The sequence below is a fragment of the Anser cygnoides genome, chromosome 26 (assembly GCF_040182565.1).
Source record: "Anser cygnoides isolate HZ-2024a breed goose chromosome 26, Taihu_goose_T2T_genome, whole genome shotgun sequence".
Classification (NCBI taxonomy): domain Eukaryota; kingdom Metazoa; phylum Chordata; class Aves; order Anseriformes; family Anatidae; genus Anser; species Anser cygnoides.
Window position 1 is genome coordinate 5,421,126 of NC_089898.1, and position 14,725 is coordinate 5,435,850.

General features: G+C 39.8%; 1 protein-coding gene across 3 annotated transcripts in view; it reads left to right on the forward strand.

Annotated features, from left to right (window-relative positions):
- Positions 1-14,725, forward strand: part of GFPT1 (glutamine--fructose-6-phosphate transaminase 1) — a 43,452-nt gene that overhangs the window by 16,971 nt on the left and 11,756 nt on the right. For 2 of the 3 annotated variants that reach the window (XM_048053970.2, XM_048053969.2), the window contains exons 9-19: positions 703-756; positions 4,476-4,581; positions 5,851-6,014; positions 6,663-6,758; positions 7,055-7,152; positions 8,271-8,391; positions 10,312-10,469; positions 12,263-12,377; positions 12,675-12,802; positions 13,558-13,725; positions 14,485-14,646. In XM_048053970.2, the coding sequence (XP_047909927.1) occupies positions 703-756; positions 4,476-4,581; positions 5,851-6,014; positions 6,663-6,758; positions 7,055-7,152; positions 8,271-8,391; positions 10,312-10,469; positions 12,263-12,377; positions 12,675-12,802; positions 13,558-13,725; positions 14,485-14,646 (1,370 nt within the window). The remainder of the gene's footprint in view (positions 1-702; positions 757-4,475; positions 4,582-5,850; positions 6,015-6,662; positions 6,759-7,054; positions 7,153-8,270; positions 8,392-10,311; positions 10,470-12,262; positions 12,378-12,674; positions 12,803-13,557; positions 13,726-14,484; positions 14,647-14,725) is intronic. The other variant, XM_048053971.2, reaches the window with a different exon arrangement.

The window sequence follows — 14,725 nt, forward strand, 5'->3', positions numbered from 1 at the left end:
AACCGTATGCTTTACTGCCATGTACCTCAAGCTAGTTTATTGAGGGATATGCAACCTACTGTTTTTGCTCCCTGATGTCTGCCTATTTAAGACCAGAACTCACCTCTAGTTTTAGAATCAAAGCTTTAATGTCCAGTGGTTGCAAGGAAAAAGTATCTTAAAGCAGTATCATTAAACTTAGATACTTAAATTCATAATATGTGCATGCAGTCATTCAGGGACTTGTTTGCTTTTATGAACAAAAATGTGTGCTTTGCAAGCACTATCACAAATTATTGTCCTCTTTTCAATTTTAAAAAGTATAATGCTTTTACCTTATGCATGGTGATCTGTGTTTTCTGTCCATTTCTCTCAGGCATTTGTCTTACGACCATAGACACATAGTTGCACTTTGAGTATAAAAAGTGGTTAAGAATTATCCTGTAATTTACCATTGTTGAAGGAGTCTGAACCTGTTCATATACTGGGCAATGGAGTAGTTATATGAACATTGCAGTGATCGAAAGTGTGGCAGTATGTTTGACTGCTTCCTGGTGTTGCTAATAACCTTGCTGCAATGTAATGTGAAGAACCAGTCCCAGTAAGCTGTGTCTGTGTTTACTCTTGGGTGATGCCAGATACATACATCGAGAATCACTGTTAGTTATGTAACACTTTTTTTTCCACTGATGATCTGATTTTTTTTCCCAATTGCACTTTCAGCTGTACAGTCTATGGATCATTCTTTTGATGGAATATCCATAAAAACGGAGGAAGGTGCCTACCAGAGAAAATCTATAATAGTTGAAATTTCAGACAAATCCTCCAATTCATTAGGAAAGGAATCAAAAATGAAACAAATTGCATTGTCTTTTTAATATGTGGTTATTGCTTTCCGTGTAGTGTACTGAAACAAAGGGGTTAGCTAGAATTCCTTCTTGATCAGGAACACCATGAGCAACACACAGAAAATCCACTGATCCTATTTCAAGTGTTGTGACATAACGCTCTGCACACAAAATTGATGATGTAGTGCAGATTGTGGTCTATGCTCTATGCAGCTTTGATTACAGAAGGAAATAGTAAGTTACCCCCCCCCCCTTTTTTTTTTGGAGGAAAAAAAAAGGGGGTGGGGGGCAGTAGAGTGAAACCATGTTAGAAAAAAGATTATTTAAGAGACCACTAATAATCTTACTGCAAGCATTTCCGGAATTCCTTTTGGAGTTCAGGTTGTCAAAGTGCTGAGACTGCAATTAACGTCCCTTTTCTCTGTTAGCATGACTGTATTTGAACAGCTTGAAATATATGGGGGACTTACTAGGGCAAACCATTTTTAATCTTGCATTAAGTACTTATTTTATAGAATCATTAAGGTTGGAAGAGACCTCCAAGATCGTCTGGCCCACCCATCCCCCTACCACCACTGTCACCCACTAAACCATGTCCCTAAGCACCAGGTCCAACCATTCCTTGAACACCCCCAGGGACGGTGACTCCACCACTTCCCTGGGCAACCCGTTCCAATGCCTGACTGCTCTTTCTGAGAAGAAATGTCTCCTTGTTTCCAACCTAAACCTCTCCTGGTGCAACTTGAGGCCATTCCTTCTAGTCCTAGTTCTCTGTGAGAAGAGGCCGACCCCCAGCTCCCCACACCTTCCTTTCAGGTGTTGTGGAGAGCAATAAGGTCTCCCCTGAGCCTCCTCTTCCCCAGACTAAACAACCCCAGTTCCCTGAGATGCTCCTCACAGGACTTGTGTTCCAGGCCCTTCACCAGCTTCGTAGCCCTTCTCTGGACACGCTCCAGGGCCGCGATGTCCTTCTTATACTGAGGGGCCCAAAGCTGAACACAGTAATCGAGGTGCGGCCTCAACAGAGCTGAGTACATGGGGACAGTCACTTCCCTAGTACTGCTGGCCACACTCTTCCTGATACAAGCCAGGATGCCGTTGGCCTTCTTGGCCACCTGGGCACACTGCCGGCTCATGTTCAGGTGGGCATTGACCGACACCCCCAGTTCCTTTTCCTCTGCACAGCTTTCCAGCCAGTCTGCCCCAAGCCTGTAGCGCTGCTTGGGGTCGTTGTGGCCAAAGTGCAGGACCCGGCACTTAGCCATGTTTAACCTCATCCCATTGGCCTCTGCCCATCAATCCAACCTGTCCAGGTCCCTCTGCAGGGCCTTCCTGCCCTCTGGCAGGTCAACACTTCCCCCCAGTTTGGTGTCATTTAAGGACTTAGTTCATCAGATCACATATGAAGGTTAAGTTCATATCTGAAGTTGTAGAGAGCTTTTATATAAGAGGAAAAGAGCTGTTTCTTAGCTATTATAAATAAATGCAATTCCAGTACAAGCAGACTTACCTCATTTCATCGCTCTGGATGAAATGTGTGCTTTTGCTGGAGGAGAAACAAACTTCAGTTTGATGAAAGGTGAGTTGTAAACTAGCTCCTCAAACAGAACACCTGAATAAAAACGTTAAGTGAAGTTTTGTTTCTTTTTACCAAGTATTTTTCTCTAAGTCAGTTTGAAGCATTTAGAGTAAAATTCTGATCAGGATAGTTCCCAGGGGCTTTAAGAACAGTTATATAATGTTGTCATCTTCTGAAAACACTCTCATGGAAATCTAAACTTCAGTGCTGCTGACGTAAGCATAGAAGAATCTACTAAGCAGCAGTTGTATTAATCTGCTGTAGTACCTTTGCAGAACTGCAATATACCTAGAATTGTCATAAAGGAAAGTGAGATGATATTAAAATACACAGAAAACATGTCTCCCCCAATTTTTACTGTACCTGTGTTAATTCATCACGAATTCATCTATTCTTTGATATAGAAGGAAAAAGATTAGAAGATTACTTCTGTGTTGCTTCTAATTTCTGGTAAATGGGAGTAGGCACTGTGCAGCAACAATCCAAGTTGCTCATAGATAAATGGATTATCTACGGACAAACCTGCAGATAACATAAGTCATAATTGGTTGATAACACTAACTTTTCAATCACTCCTTTGTAAGAAACACACAGAACGTGCATGAACGCAATAAGAACACCTTGCAGTTACAGCTCAGTGTAGAATCTGTCATACAGGAAAGCAATGCAACATAGTAAAGTCAATGTGCGGAAATGTACTTTGAGAAACAAAATTTGCATGTTTTGATCAAGTTGGGTGCTTCTGTTGGAGAATGGCAACTAACACTTTTGCTCTGTCCTTTCTAATTGTTTTCTTCATTTGCTGACTTGATAACTATAGTGGAGTGCCTTAAATTGTTGGCTGAATGGTACCTTCTTATTAAATATCAACATGAAAGCAGTATTTTTTTCTTTACGTTTTCAATTACAACACTACAACTCTCAACATCATGAGTTCTACTTACATCACTGAATCAGATCTGTATCCAGTGAGAAGAACTTCCAGTAGGACTTAGGGAATAAACTAAAAACAGAGTAAATTAAATTATTCAATTGCTGCTGTTCCTCATCAATCGTTGTATTTTGCTAGGTAAGCTGCTTAATTCCCTCCCATGCACAGAGACTGGCAACTAGTTTTGTTTGAGGTCAGTGCTGAGCAGTAGGTGCTTCGGTCTTCATCTGCATTCCTGATGTGCTTCAGTGCTGAGAAATATCCTCTGCAGCTAAAGAGGAGTTAGAGCATTGGAGTGTGTCAGGAGGTGCCAGAGTGAAGGATTCCTGCAGAAGTACCAAACTTTTATAAAGACTTGGTGCAGGATTTTCAGAAGTTGACTCTCAAGTCCTGTGTCCTTCAGTCCTCTTAGATACTTCCCTAACAACAGTGTAAGACTCTCAGCAGATTACCAGCTGTGCAAGTTTTGCATCCTAATGAGAAGCTTATAATTGATATCTCAGTAGCGATGCCAAGTACTTAATTGTGAATTTCGTGATCTGTCTGAACATGTTAGCTCAGCCAGACAAAAACAGGTTTGGGTTACCTCTGCTGGCACTTAGTGGAATAGCGTGGTTGTACAGGTGGCAGCTCTGAAAGAATTTTATCCAGTGATGTCATTGGCAAAGAAAGAGAAATCCTGCTTGATTTCTTAAAGCTTCAGGAAAGTTAGCGAAACAGGAGCACAGGAGAGATTTAAAATGATAAACGGGGAGATGAAACTGCAAAAACATTGGTAAATGTGACTGCTCATAAAGCAGCAGGAATTCTCTTTTCCTAGTGGAGTCATGCATGAACTTTGTTTTGAATTGTTACTGATATTTTCCTCTAAACCTAAAACTCTGCACACAACATTACACTTGCAAGTTTAATTCAAACACAGATAAAAACCATGCAAGAAAACTGAGAAAGGGCACAATAATATGACTTCTTATATGCTGCCTACTTTTTTGTTGCTGTTAAATTTACTGTGACCACTCACAGTGATGAAAATAGTGCTTCATGTTGGTACCGTGTCTTGGGACCTTTTGTTGAGCCTGACACTGCAGTTGCATTCCAGATTTGTTGGTATGTGCAGTACCTAATCCTCATCTTTTAGGTAAAGACAAGAAGGGAAGTTGTAACCTGTCTCGTGTTGACAGCACCACCTGCCTCTTTCCTGTTGAGGAGAAAGCTGTGGAGTACTACTTTGCTTCTGATGCTAGGTAATGTTCTTCAGCATCTTTTAGTGTATATAAAAATTTGGTCTGTAAAGGTGAGGCCATGAACAAGAGACGGGGAGGTGGTTTCTTTCTGAATAATAGTAACATATAAATCATGTGGCTGTTGGCATTTTTTACAAACAATTAGTTACCATTTGCAGCTCTGAAAGAGACAAAGGAGGAGTAGAGTGTTAATGTTAAAGAAGTAAACTCACTTTTAGTTTTTAACGCTTTTTAACGGTATTAATCCTTCTTCAAGCATAGCTAGCATGGGACAGATCTTACCTGCTAATAGGATTCCAGCGGTGAGTGATAAGAAAGCTGTGAGAGTACAGACCTGAAGTAACAGAACAGGTGCAACTTATTAAGAGGATTGCGTTGCTTCTCCAGGAATGTCTGCACGTGTTCAATTCCTTTATCATCAAAGGTGTCTCATTTTAGTGGAGGTAGGAAGGACTAATTTGACAAAAGCCTTACTAGAACAGGTAGTTTTCTGTTTAGGGAAATAAGTACTCTTTCAAGAAATGTAAAAATACTGCACTGTTCGAATTCTAGAGCTCATTTTATCAGCATTTTGGAGAGATTTCGGGTAGCCCAATGTTTTCTGATTTTAGAGAGCTTTTCAGTGACTCGCCCAAGGTCAGAACAAAAGCTACGAAAATAGTGAGCTGATGGATTTCAGTACAGCTTGCCTTGTTGAAGTAAGAAAGCACAGACTAAAATCCTGTCAAAGATATTAAGCCCCACTGGTAACTCCAGTATTGACACTTCTCAAGTAACCTGAAGGCAGGGAAGGTATTCAATAGTACCTAATTCTTGGAGTATGTCTAAGTAGATGTTCAAGTATTTTAACAGGTGTCCACAGTTCTACACGTGGGGAAAATGAGATGCAGGGAGGGACAATTGCTTATTGCTGGAAAAGAAAAAGGATCCCGTTACCTGTAGTTGAACATTCTGTGTATTAAGCCTTCTTCCTGACTTCTGCTCTCTAGCTCCTAATGGTTAGATCACGCTGCTGCACCTGCTGCTTTGTCTGAGGAATTCATAGTTTCTTCTTAAAGCAGGCACTGAAATTCATAATTAGATAGGTGGAAGAAATCCAGTTGTATTGGTAGCGTGGAAATGTTCTTTACAGTGTTCCTTTCATTTTAAAAGAAATTTCATTGAAATGAGTAACTTTTGAAATGCATATGTTGGATTATAAATAGGGCTGTAGCCTTTGTCTTTACGTGACGAGTAATGTCTTACGGCAAACGATGTGTGCTTTTATAGTGCTGTCATTGAGCATACCAACAGAGTGATTTTCCTTGAAGATGATGATGTAGCAGCTGTGGTTGATGGCCGTCTTTCCATCCACCGGATCAAACGTACAGCGGGCGATCACCCTGGGCGTGCCGTCCAAACCCTGCAGATGGAACTTCAGCAAATTATGAAGGGTAAAATCTTCTGAATGTCACCAATGTAGAGATGACCATAGGGTTAGGGTTAGGGATGACCATAGGTCATCTCTAGAGTCACAGAATAAGTAAGGTTGAAAAGGACCTCTGGAGATCATCTGGTCCAGTCTCTGTGCTAAAAGCAGTGTCCTTACGTCAGCATGTTCAGGAGTTTGTTTAGACAAGTTTGGAGTATGTTGAAGAATGGAAATCCCACAGCCTTTCTGAGCACCTGTTCCAGTGCTTAGCCACCCTCAAGGCAAAAGAAATTGCCCTTACATCTAATGAGACTTTCCCTTGAGCTAACACTGTAATGGGAATTGTGGAGCTGAGGATTTCGCCTCCTGCTTGGAGGCATCTGTTTTTTTCTGAGATTGAACCTTAGGAGGCTTGCGATTCTGGATCTGACCGATAGTTGACACATTCTGGTATCTTGAATCTAGTTCTCATTTTGAGCTGATCCGATGCCATAGTTGAAAATGAAATGTCAGCTTAAATGAACCTTTCTTTTAGATACTCATACAGGAATGAAAGGTAATCTCTGACTGGTAACTGGCCTTTCGTTGTCTCTGATCCAAACTTTTCCCCATAAACATAGGAAAAATGTATGTTACTAGGTGGTAAACTATTCTTTTTATTATTTTGTAGGTAACTTCAGCTCATTCATGCAAAAGGAAATTTTTGAACAGCCAGAATCCGTTGTTAATACAATGAGAGGAAGGGTCAACTTTGACGACTACACTGGTAATTGAGATGCATCCTTGTTTGTTTTTGACAGAGCAGTACCCAGTAGATATTCACAGAGGAGGACGTAGGTGATGACATGGGAGATTAAAATGTGCCAGTGTAAGACAATGTGCATGTCATATTACAGGGAGTGCTTCCCTAATCACATAATCTGGTGGCAAAGTTATTCTTTGTGATGAGTTTTTTTTGCAAAGTGGTTGGCTGAGATCATAATACTGCACACTAACACCGGTAATCTTGAGAAGTTCTGCTACCTGGCCACCCTAATTTTTCTCTCTGAATCTTGTTTACAGTGAACCTCGGTGGGTTGAAGGATCATATTAAGGAGATTCAGAGGTGTCGTCGTTTAATCCTTATTGCTTGCGGGACAAGTTACCATGCTGGAGTTGCAGTAAGTGGTCAGTCTTGATCTGTTTGCAAACTGTAGCTGGGGTTGAACAGCAGGCACGATATCGTGTCTGGCAAGCATGATAAAGATGGAATAGTAATGTTGAGTGAGAAAAATTCATTCTGATTAGTGAAGACCCCTTTTGAATCTGCATACAACAGATGTTCAAATTGCTAGTGACAACAATCGGAACCAAAAGCTTGAGTGACTGAGTACTTATGAAAATATTGCCTTTGATTTTATTGCTATGGAATGCTTTAAGAAAAAAACAACTTTTTTTGTTGTAAAAGATGATTGGCAAGGGAAGGGATAATGCAACACCAGAATGCAAATGCTGCAGCAAGGTAGGAGTTGCTGTGAGCCAGACGTGATTTTCTCCTTTGCTCTTTACGCAGACAGCTAGGGCACATGCTTAGAGACCTCTCTGTGCTTGCCCAGTACTCTGAAGAGGTTTTGCTTTATACCTTACAGAAGTGCTGGCTGTGTGTATCGGCAACATGTGATTTTGTTTCTCTGACACGTTACGTAATCACTGGATAAATCATGATGGCTTTAGATGAAGCTTTTTTATATTGTAGATTGGCAGCCCATAATGTTGCAATTTAAAGTACTCCACAACTTCACAGAGGAATCCTTTATCGGGATATCCTCAGAAAATCTGCGGAGCACAGCTATGTTACCTGATTTACAAGAACCAAAAAATACAGCTATCCAAGATGAACAAAAAGAGTATAAGATAATGTTAATAGCAATCAATTGACTAGCCAAAACAAGTTTCTGGCTTGGCCTGGATACTGGTGGTGGTTTCTGAATTCTTCAGTAATACAAGTTATAGTCTGATAGAATGACACCCTGTATTATATAAGTGAGATTTTTTAAGAACAATTGGAAGAAGCTGGCCTCATAGGCTTTTTGTTGGGCCAAAATTAGGATAACTTTTCACAGGGTTAGTTGAATGTGAGTTGAGTATGAGTATACTGAGTCATTAAAATATAATCCAGTGCTAATTTTTTACATTTATTTTGATAATATTTTCCTGTGTGGGGGCAACTAGAAGACTTTTCCAAACAGCTTTCTTTAAATACAATCTAATACGTAATTTTGACATCTCCTTTTACCAGACCCGTCAAGTTCTGGAAGAACTGACTGAATTACCCGTTATGGTTGAACTAGCCAGTGATTTCTTGGATAGAAACACTCCTGTCTTCAGAGATGATGTTTGCTTTTTCATCAGCCAGTCAGGTATGATCTCACTTTACAACCCACTCACTCACATCTTTCCTGTAAATGTTAGTTTAGGAGGGAAAAGGCAGCAGGGCCAATTCTTGTGCCTACCTGTAGGATTGCACATGATATATGCAAATGAAGAAATTGGCACAGACGTGCTAGAAATTGGTTAAAAAAAAACAAGGTGGTTCTCCTCCCGTCCATCTGCATGTGGGTGGGTGTTTGACTTTGTTTAGGTGAGCCTTACATATGGTAACAGTGGTTTTGTTTCCTTTATCTGTGATGAAATATTTCATCAGTCAGCATACTAAAAAAAAATCCTTTGACGTCTGGGTAAAGACAAGTCAATATCTTTTGAATAGTTTCAGTTCTTTTGTTAAAGTAGTACCAGATACTAAGCAACATGGTGCATCAGATCCATAAAAGACATGAAGCTATTACAGAAGAGTATCTGAAAAAATAGAACAACCTTGGAATGGAGTGAGAGAGAAAACATACACTTAAGCTTAGAAAAGAAAAAAAAAGTGATATATCCTATCCAAAATATTTTCAAGGACAATTACAATATGTCTTTTTCATTTTAGTTGCATTTACTGTTCTAGATTATCACACCTGATCTTCAGCTTTGTTATTAAAACTAGTTTGTATGCTAAAATACTCTTGTTAACAGGACAGTATTTTTTTCCTCCTCAGTGTCAGGTAATTTAGAATATCACCTCTTTGTAGGGGGCTCATGTAAATGTTGCAGTTTTCCCTGGGTTTTAGGACACGTGTTGCTCCTTCCCCTTATAAGTTGCACTGTCTCAAATCTAGCAGTGCACACGAGGGGATGCATCTTTTCCCTGAAGTGTTGGATGTGGTAAGCAAACAAGGATTTTCCTGGAACCTAAGCTTAGTCATCAGGCAGTACAAAACTGAAGTAAACATTGAGCTCAAATAACCCCAGTTCTCCCCACCCATAAATCTGTTTTTCTAGCCCTAGATTTCCACCCTATATAACTTGTAGTAAGTAATGTAGTGTGCAGACAGTGTTTATATGTATTGGTGTACTGAAGTATAATTGTACCTAACCTTGGTGGTATTTTGTTTTGTTCGTGTTTTCTGTTGTCACCTTATGTGTGCAGGAGTACATCAAAAAAGGTGTTCTTTTTTAGGATAAAGGTAAACTGGTAACGCTGGGTAGAATGTATAGTAGCTTCTATTTCTAGGCTTGTGTCTGGAGCTCAGCTCACAAGCAGCAGTTCTGGGGATAATCAGCGTGAGGTTTCTTTTTCCCCATCTGTTGACTTCATTTTTAAACCAACTATTTCTAATTTGTAATATCTTGAATTTTTGAAACAACATGTTAATTGAAGTCTGATCTAAGCTAGCCTCTGTTGGCGTTGTGCAAACAATTCTGGACAGGAGTGATCAGTTTTTGGCATGACTTCTTTGAGAAGAGATTTTGCAAGATACCAGGTTGTTGGTGAGCACCATCAGCCAAGCAGTTGTATGGTTTTGATGGCGGTAACATGGGAAGACTCTCTAATGGCTAGGTGTACATTAATGCTTTTTCATCTGCTGTACACTTCAGCTAGGTTATGTATGGATATCCTTAATACATGGGTTCTACCCCCCACAACACCCCAAGGTGAATATTTAGTAACTGGGAAGGGGGGAAGAAGTTGTTTTTGCTAAATGAGATACACTTGGACTTAAGTTGTTTTTTTAACCATGGCAGCATAAGTACTGTCTTCAGGTTCTGTGTTTTCTAGATTTCACTCTTCTTTTTAGGGATAAAACACAGTGTGCATGGTCTGACATAATTGCTAACTCTTTTGACTTACAGACAAATGCAAATTTACGAGATTCTATTTAGAAAAGCACTGTTTTACATCGTCAGTGTCAGCAGTAACCAATACCAAATTGCAGCATTGTAAATATCTGTATTTTCAGGTGAGACAGCAGATACTTTGATGGGTCTTCGGTATTGCAAAGAGAGAGGAGCCTTAACTGTAGGAATAACTAATACAGTTGGCAGCTCTATATCACGAGAGACAGATTGTGGAGTCCATATCAATGCAGGACCAGAGATTGGGGTTGCGAGCACCAAGGTAAATAACAAGTTCATAGATCTTACTGAATCACCTGTGAAGGGTCTGGCTATTATATGGGTCCTCTGAATGTTCTTTGTTCCTTTTTTAACAGTTGTAATTGCTGATTCTACTTCCTAAGAGGCAAAAATTCTCTCCTCTGTCATTATTTGTCCTGAGGTGCAGACTCAGTTTAAATGAAAGTCTAAATATGGAAAAATAAATTGTAAGACAGGGTTTTGGAAACGTAGGCAATACACAACTACCCTTAATCACGCTGCTTTTACCAAAGAAAGTGTGATATTAAAACTGTAATTAAACAGGAAATGGGGAAGTGGTCTTTTAAAGAAAACCAGTATTTATGTCCATCTAAGAGTTATTCTCTGGTTGATGCATCTGGCTGCGTGTGATACAGTATAAAATAACTTGCTTTGCTGCATTTCATTTCGATGAAATGCTTCTGCATGTTGAAATCTGCTTTGATTTAGTTATATTTAGAGGCGAGATGATGTCAATCTGTTACATAAATTCAGCCAAAAACCACATTTGAGTTTAATAGTTCACTGGGGAATTTGATCATGGAAAATTCATGAGTCTCCTGCAAGAAACAGTTGAACGAGTTGTTTGTCCCTGGGTTGTTTTCATATAGCCAACATTATAGTTAGGAGATAATTGAATTTGGCATTTTCTCTCTGGTGATGTGGGGAGTTACCAAAGTTGTGTGTATATGAAATACAAACTTGAAGAGATTCTCCCCATAAGGGGAGAATGTACATTCAGGTTCATTTTGAGAACATATTACAAACAATCCAAGTATTGTTAATGTATCTGTTCAGTGCTATTTGTTAATGTAACCTTCAACTATGTACTAACCAAAACAAAGTAGATCACATTGTGTATCAAACTCTGCTAGTAAGCATAACTGAAATTTTTCTAGATTCCTTCAGAGTTATTTAAGTCTTCTCTGATATATCACTGTGGATGTTTGTTTTATTATTGTTTAGAAAGGGATAGAACTGCTACAAACCTTAATCTGAATTCTAAGCAACTTCAGTCCAAGGCTTGTTGCACCACAGACCATTTCATAACGTTTGTCTTTTAAGGACTTCAGAGGCTAGACTTTATAATAGATGTTGGATACTATGCCTTAAATGTTTATGCAGATAGAATTTCCTTGAGTACTAGTTTCACTTTGCTGTGCAGATGACTGTTCCTGGAGTCAGTGATACCAGTCACTATGGTCTTTTAGAGAAATGTATAGCCTTTGCAAGTTGAAGAGTTCAAAATCTGTTCTTAACAAACTGGGGGGAGGAAGGGTTTGAAATCACCCTACCTTTTCAATAGTCTTTGCATTCCATGTGCATTTTCATGTGGTCCAAAAAAAGCTAGAGCCAGCTGTCCTGTCACAGTGGCCAGATGTAGTAGTGAGGTATCACTGTACATCTTCAGTTGTTGGGTCTTCTAGTCTTCAGTGTTTTCATCATTTGCTCACTCAAACAGAGAAAGAAGGACACAGTTACAGTCAGAAAATAGGATTTAATAATTGCCAGGAATCCCAGAAATATTCCACTTCGCTCTTTGTATCTTAATCTCTGGGAGCTCGAGGAGATTGTGCCATTGCAAGCCTCCATTTGAGCAAATGCCATGTGAATTTCATGTTGGTCCTTCCTGCTTAATTGGAAGGAAAGGTACCATTTAAAAACATGCTAAGACTAAAGTCAGCAGCTAGTCGAAGAATGTTGTAGCAGGTGACAACCATTTACTGTCTTAATGACATTTTTTTCTTTCTCCCTCTTCCCCCATTCCCTTATTAGGCCTATACCAGCCAGTTTGTCTCTTTGGTGATGTTTGCTCTAATGATGTGTGATGACAGAATTTCTGTGCAAGAAAGACGCAAGGAAATCATGCGTGGTCTAAAAGGACTGCCAGGTAGGAAACTGTTGCATTTATTGTGTCTTGCCAAATGAAATTCAGTAGCATAGATGAACTTGACAATGCACAAACTTTGCTTTTGAAAGACTGAGGGGATGAGATTTGTGCAATGTGACTATTAGTTATAACTCTTTGCAACTGCATTCCCTCTGATGCTTTCAGACCATTACATTGGATTATTAAAATACTGGGTACACTCTCTCTGCAAGTCGTTGCTATCTGTGTATATGAAATATGAGCAGTTTGAGAAGCAGAGGGATATAAATGCGCACAACTTTAATTCTTCTCTTCTAGACTTGATTAAAGAAGTGCTGAGTATGGATGACGAGATCCAGAAGCTAGCCACAGAGCTATACCATCAGAAGTCTGTTCTCATCATGGGACGTGGCTACCATTATGCTACATGTCTTGAGGGAGCTTTGGTAAGAGATTTCTTTATTTAAAACTGGTTCAAATGCACTTAGCTATGGACTCTAATTAGATACCTGACTACTAGTTGATTCAAAAGCAGCTAACAGCTGTGGCCTGTTGGCTGACATACTGGGTGGAATAGCTAGAAGTCACCATACCACTGCTGTTATTTCCATGTAAAGATACCCAACTCACATAGCAGCTACTGGTCACCATGGATTGAAAGGGTGTAGTTTCAGCATTCACATTGGGAATGCTTTAGGTCCACATTGAATTACTGTGACAGACTGGGCACCCTAATAAACTTAGTTCTTTGAACTGTTGGGGTGGCATTTCCAGGAATCCTCAGCATCCAAAACTGAGCACGTACTTTCTAGAACCTGTGAGTTGTAGTTTCTACCTTTGAGGAGATTGTTGTTGTATTAGTGCTGTCGCCTATGGACATGCAAATGTCATCTTTGTATTGGCCTGCCCAGTTCAAGACTATGATGATATATATGTTGACTGATGGCAAATAATAAGGCCTGTGGTGGGTTTGGTGTAAGTGTTGTGATGGCCTATAAGCAGCTCAGCCCAGGTGCACTACTTTGATTTAGGTTTTCAGGCTGGCTTGTCCACATAATGGATCTGAGGAGAGCCGGAACACACTTTTACAAACTTAAATTACGTAGAAAGTGGAAGAAACCACAGAGATGTTTATATAATAATAAAAATAAACAAACGAAGTTTGCCTAAAGCTTTATGAATATTCTTTTTCCCCATCTAGAAAATTAAAGAAATTACCTACATGCACTCTGAGGGGATATTGGCAGGTGAGCTGAAGCATGGCCCTCTTGCGTTGGTGGACAAACTCATGCCTGTTATCATGATCATCATGAGAGACCATACGTATGCTAAGTGCCAGAATGCTCTCCAGCAGGTCATTGCACGACAAGTAAGTACCTGTAAAACTCTACAGTGCATCAGAAAAGTTGGTTTTAATATAGAAGCAGTTTTGCAGGTACCAAACTATTTGCTTTAGCATCACTGCCTAAAATATGAATTCAGTAGATAGTCCTCTTGGGCTTTTCACAGCCCAAGAAGCCCCCTATCTTTTTTTTTTTTTTTTTGAGAAAAGATACGTGGGAGACTGGTGTCTTTAACCTTCGGAAAAAGGTCTTTGCAAGTGGTCTTGCAGGGTAATGGAAGCTGGAAGCTAAAGACTTCGTGTCAGCATGGGTTAGGTTCAAAACATTGTTAGATGCATAGTATTACATGTACTGAAGGAGGAAAGTTTTCAGTTTTAACACTATTTCACTAGCTTAGAAAACAATTGCTAGCAACCTTTATTTGTTGTTCGGGGAGGGGGGGGAGGGGTTGGTTTTTTTTGTTTTTTTTTTTTTTCAACCTCTGTGATTTGCCAGTTCTGTCAGATCTCAGAAAAGGTAACATTTCAGAGTGCTCAGGCTTGCGATTGCAGAATGCAGTGATTTTTTTTGTTTTTGTTTTCAATAAGAAAAGTGCACTGGCATAAGGCTACAGATGCAGGAGCCTAGTGTGGTTTGTTTACCCTTTAAAATATGCTACTGGAATGCCCATGTGATGCTAAGCTGCTTTCCTTTAAGTAAAAATTTCTTGCTACCAGTGATGTGAACAGAAGTGAGAAAAGAACCTTTCCTGACATGTTTTTCTTCAACATTTCCCTTTGTTGCAGGGGCGACCTGTCATCATTTGTGATAAGGAAGACATTGAGACAATTAAGAACAATAAGAGAACAATCAAAGTTCCGCATTCAGTGGACTGTCTGCAGGGGATCCTGAGTGTCATCCCCCTTCAGCTTCTGGCTTTCCACCTTGCAGTTCTCAGAGGATATGATGTAAGTACAGTGTTCCCTTCCTAGCCTCCTGCACTTGTGTTTGCTATTTACAGGTCTGAAAAACATGTGTTGGGTGAAG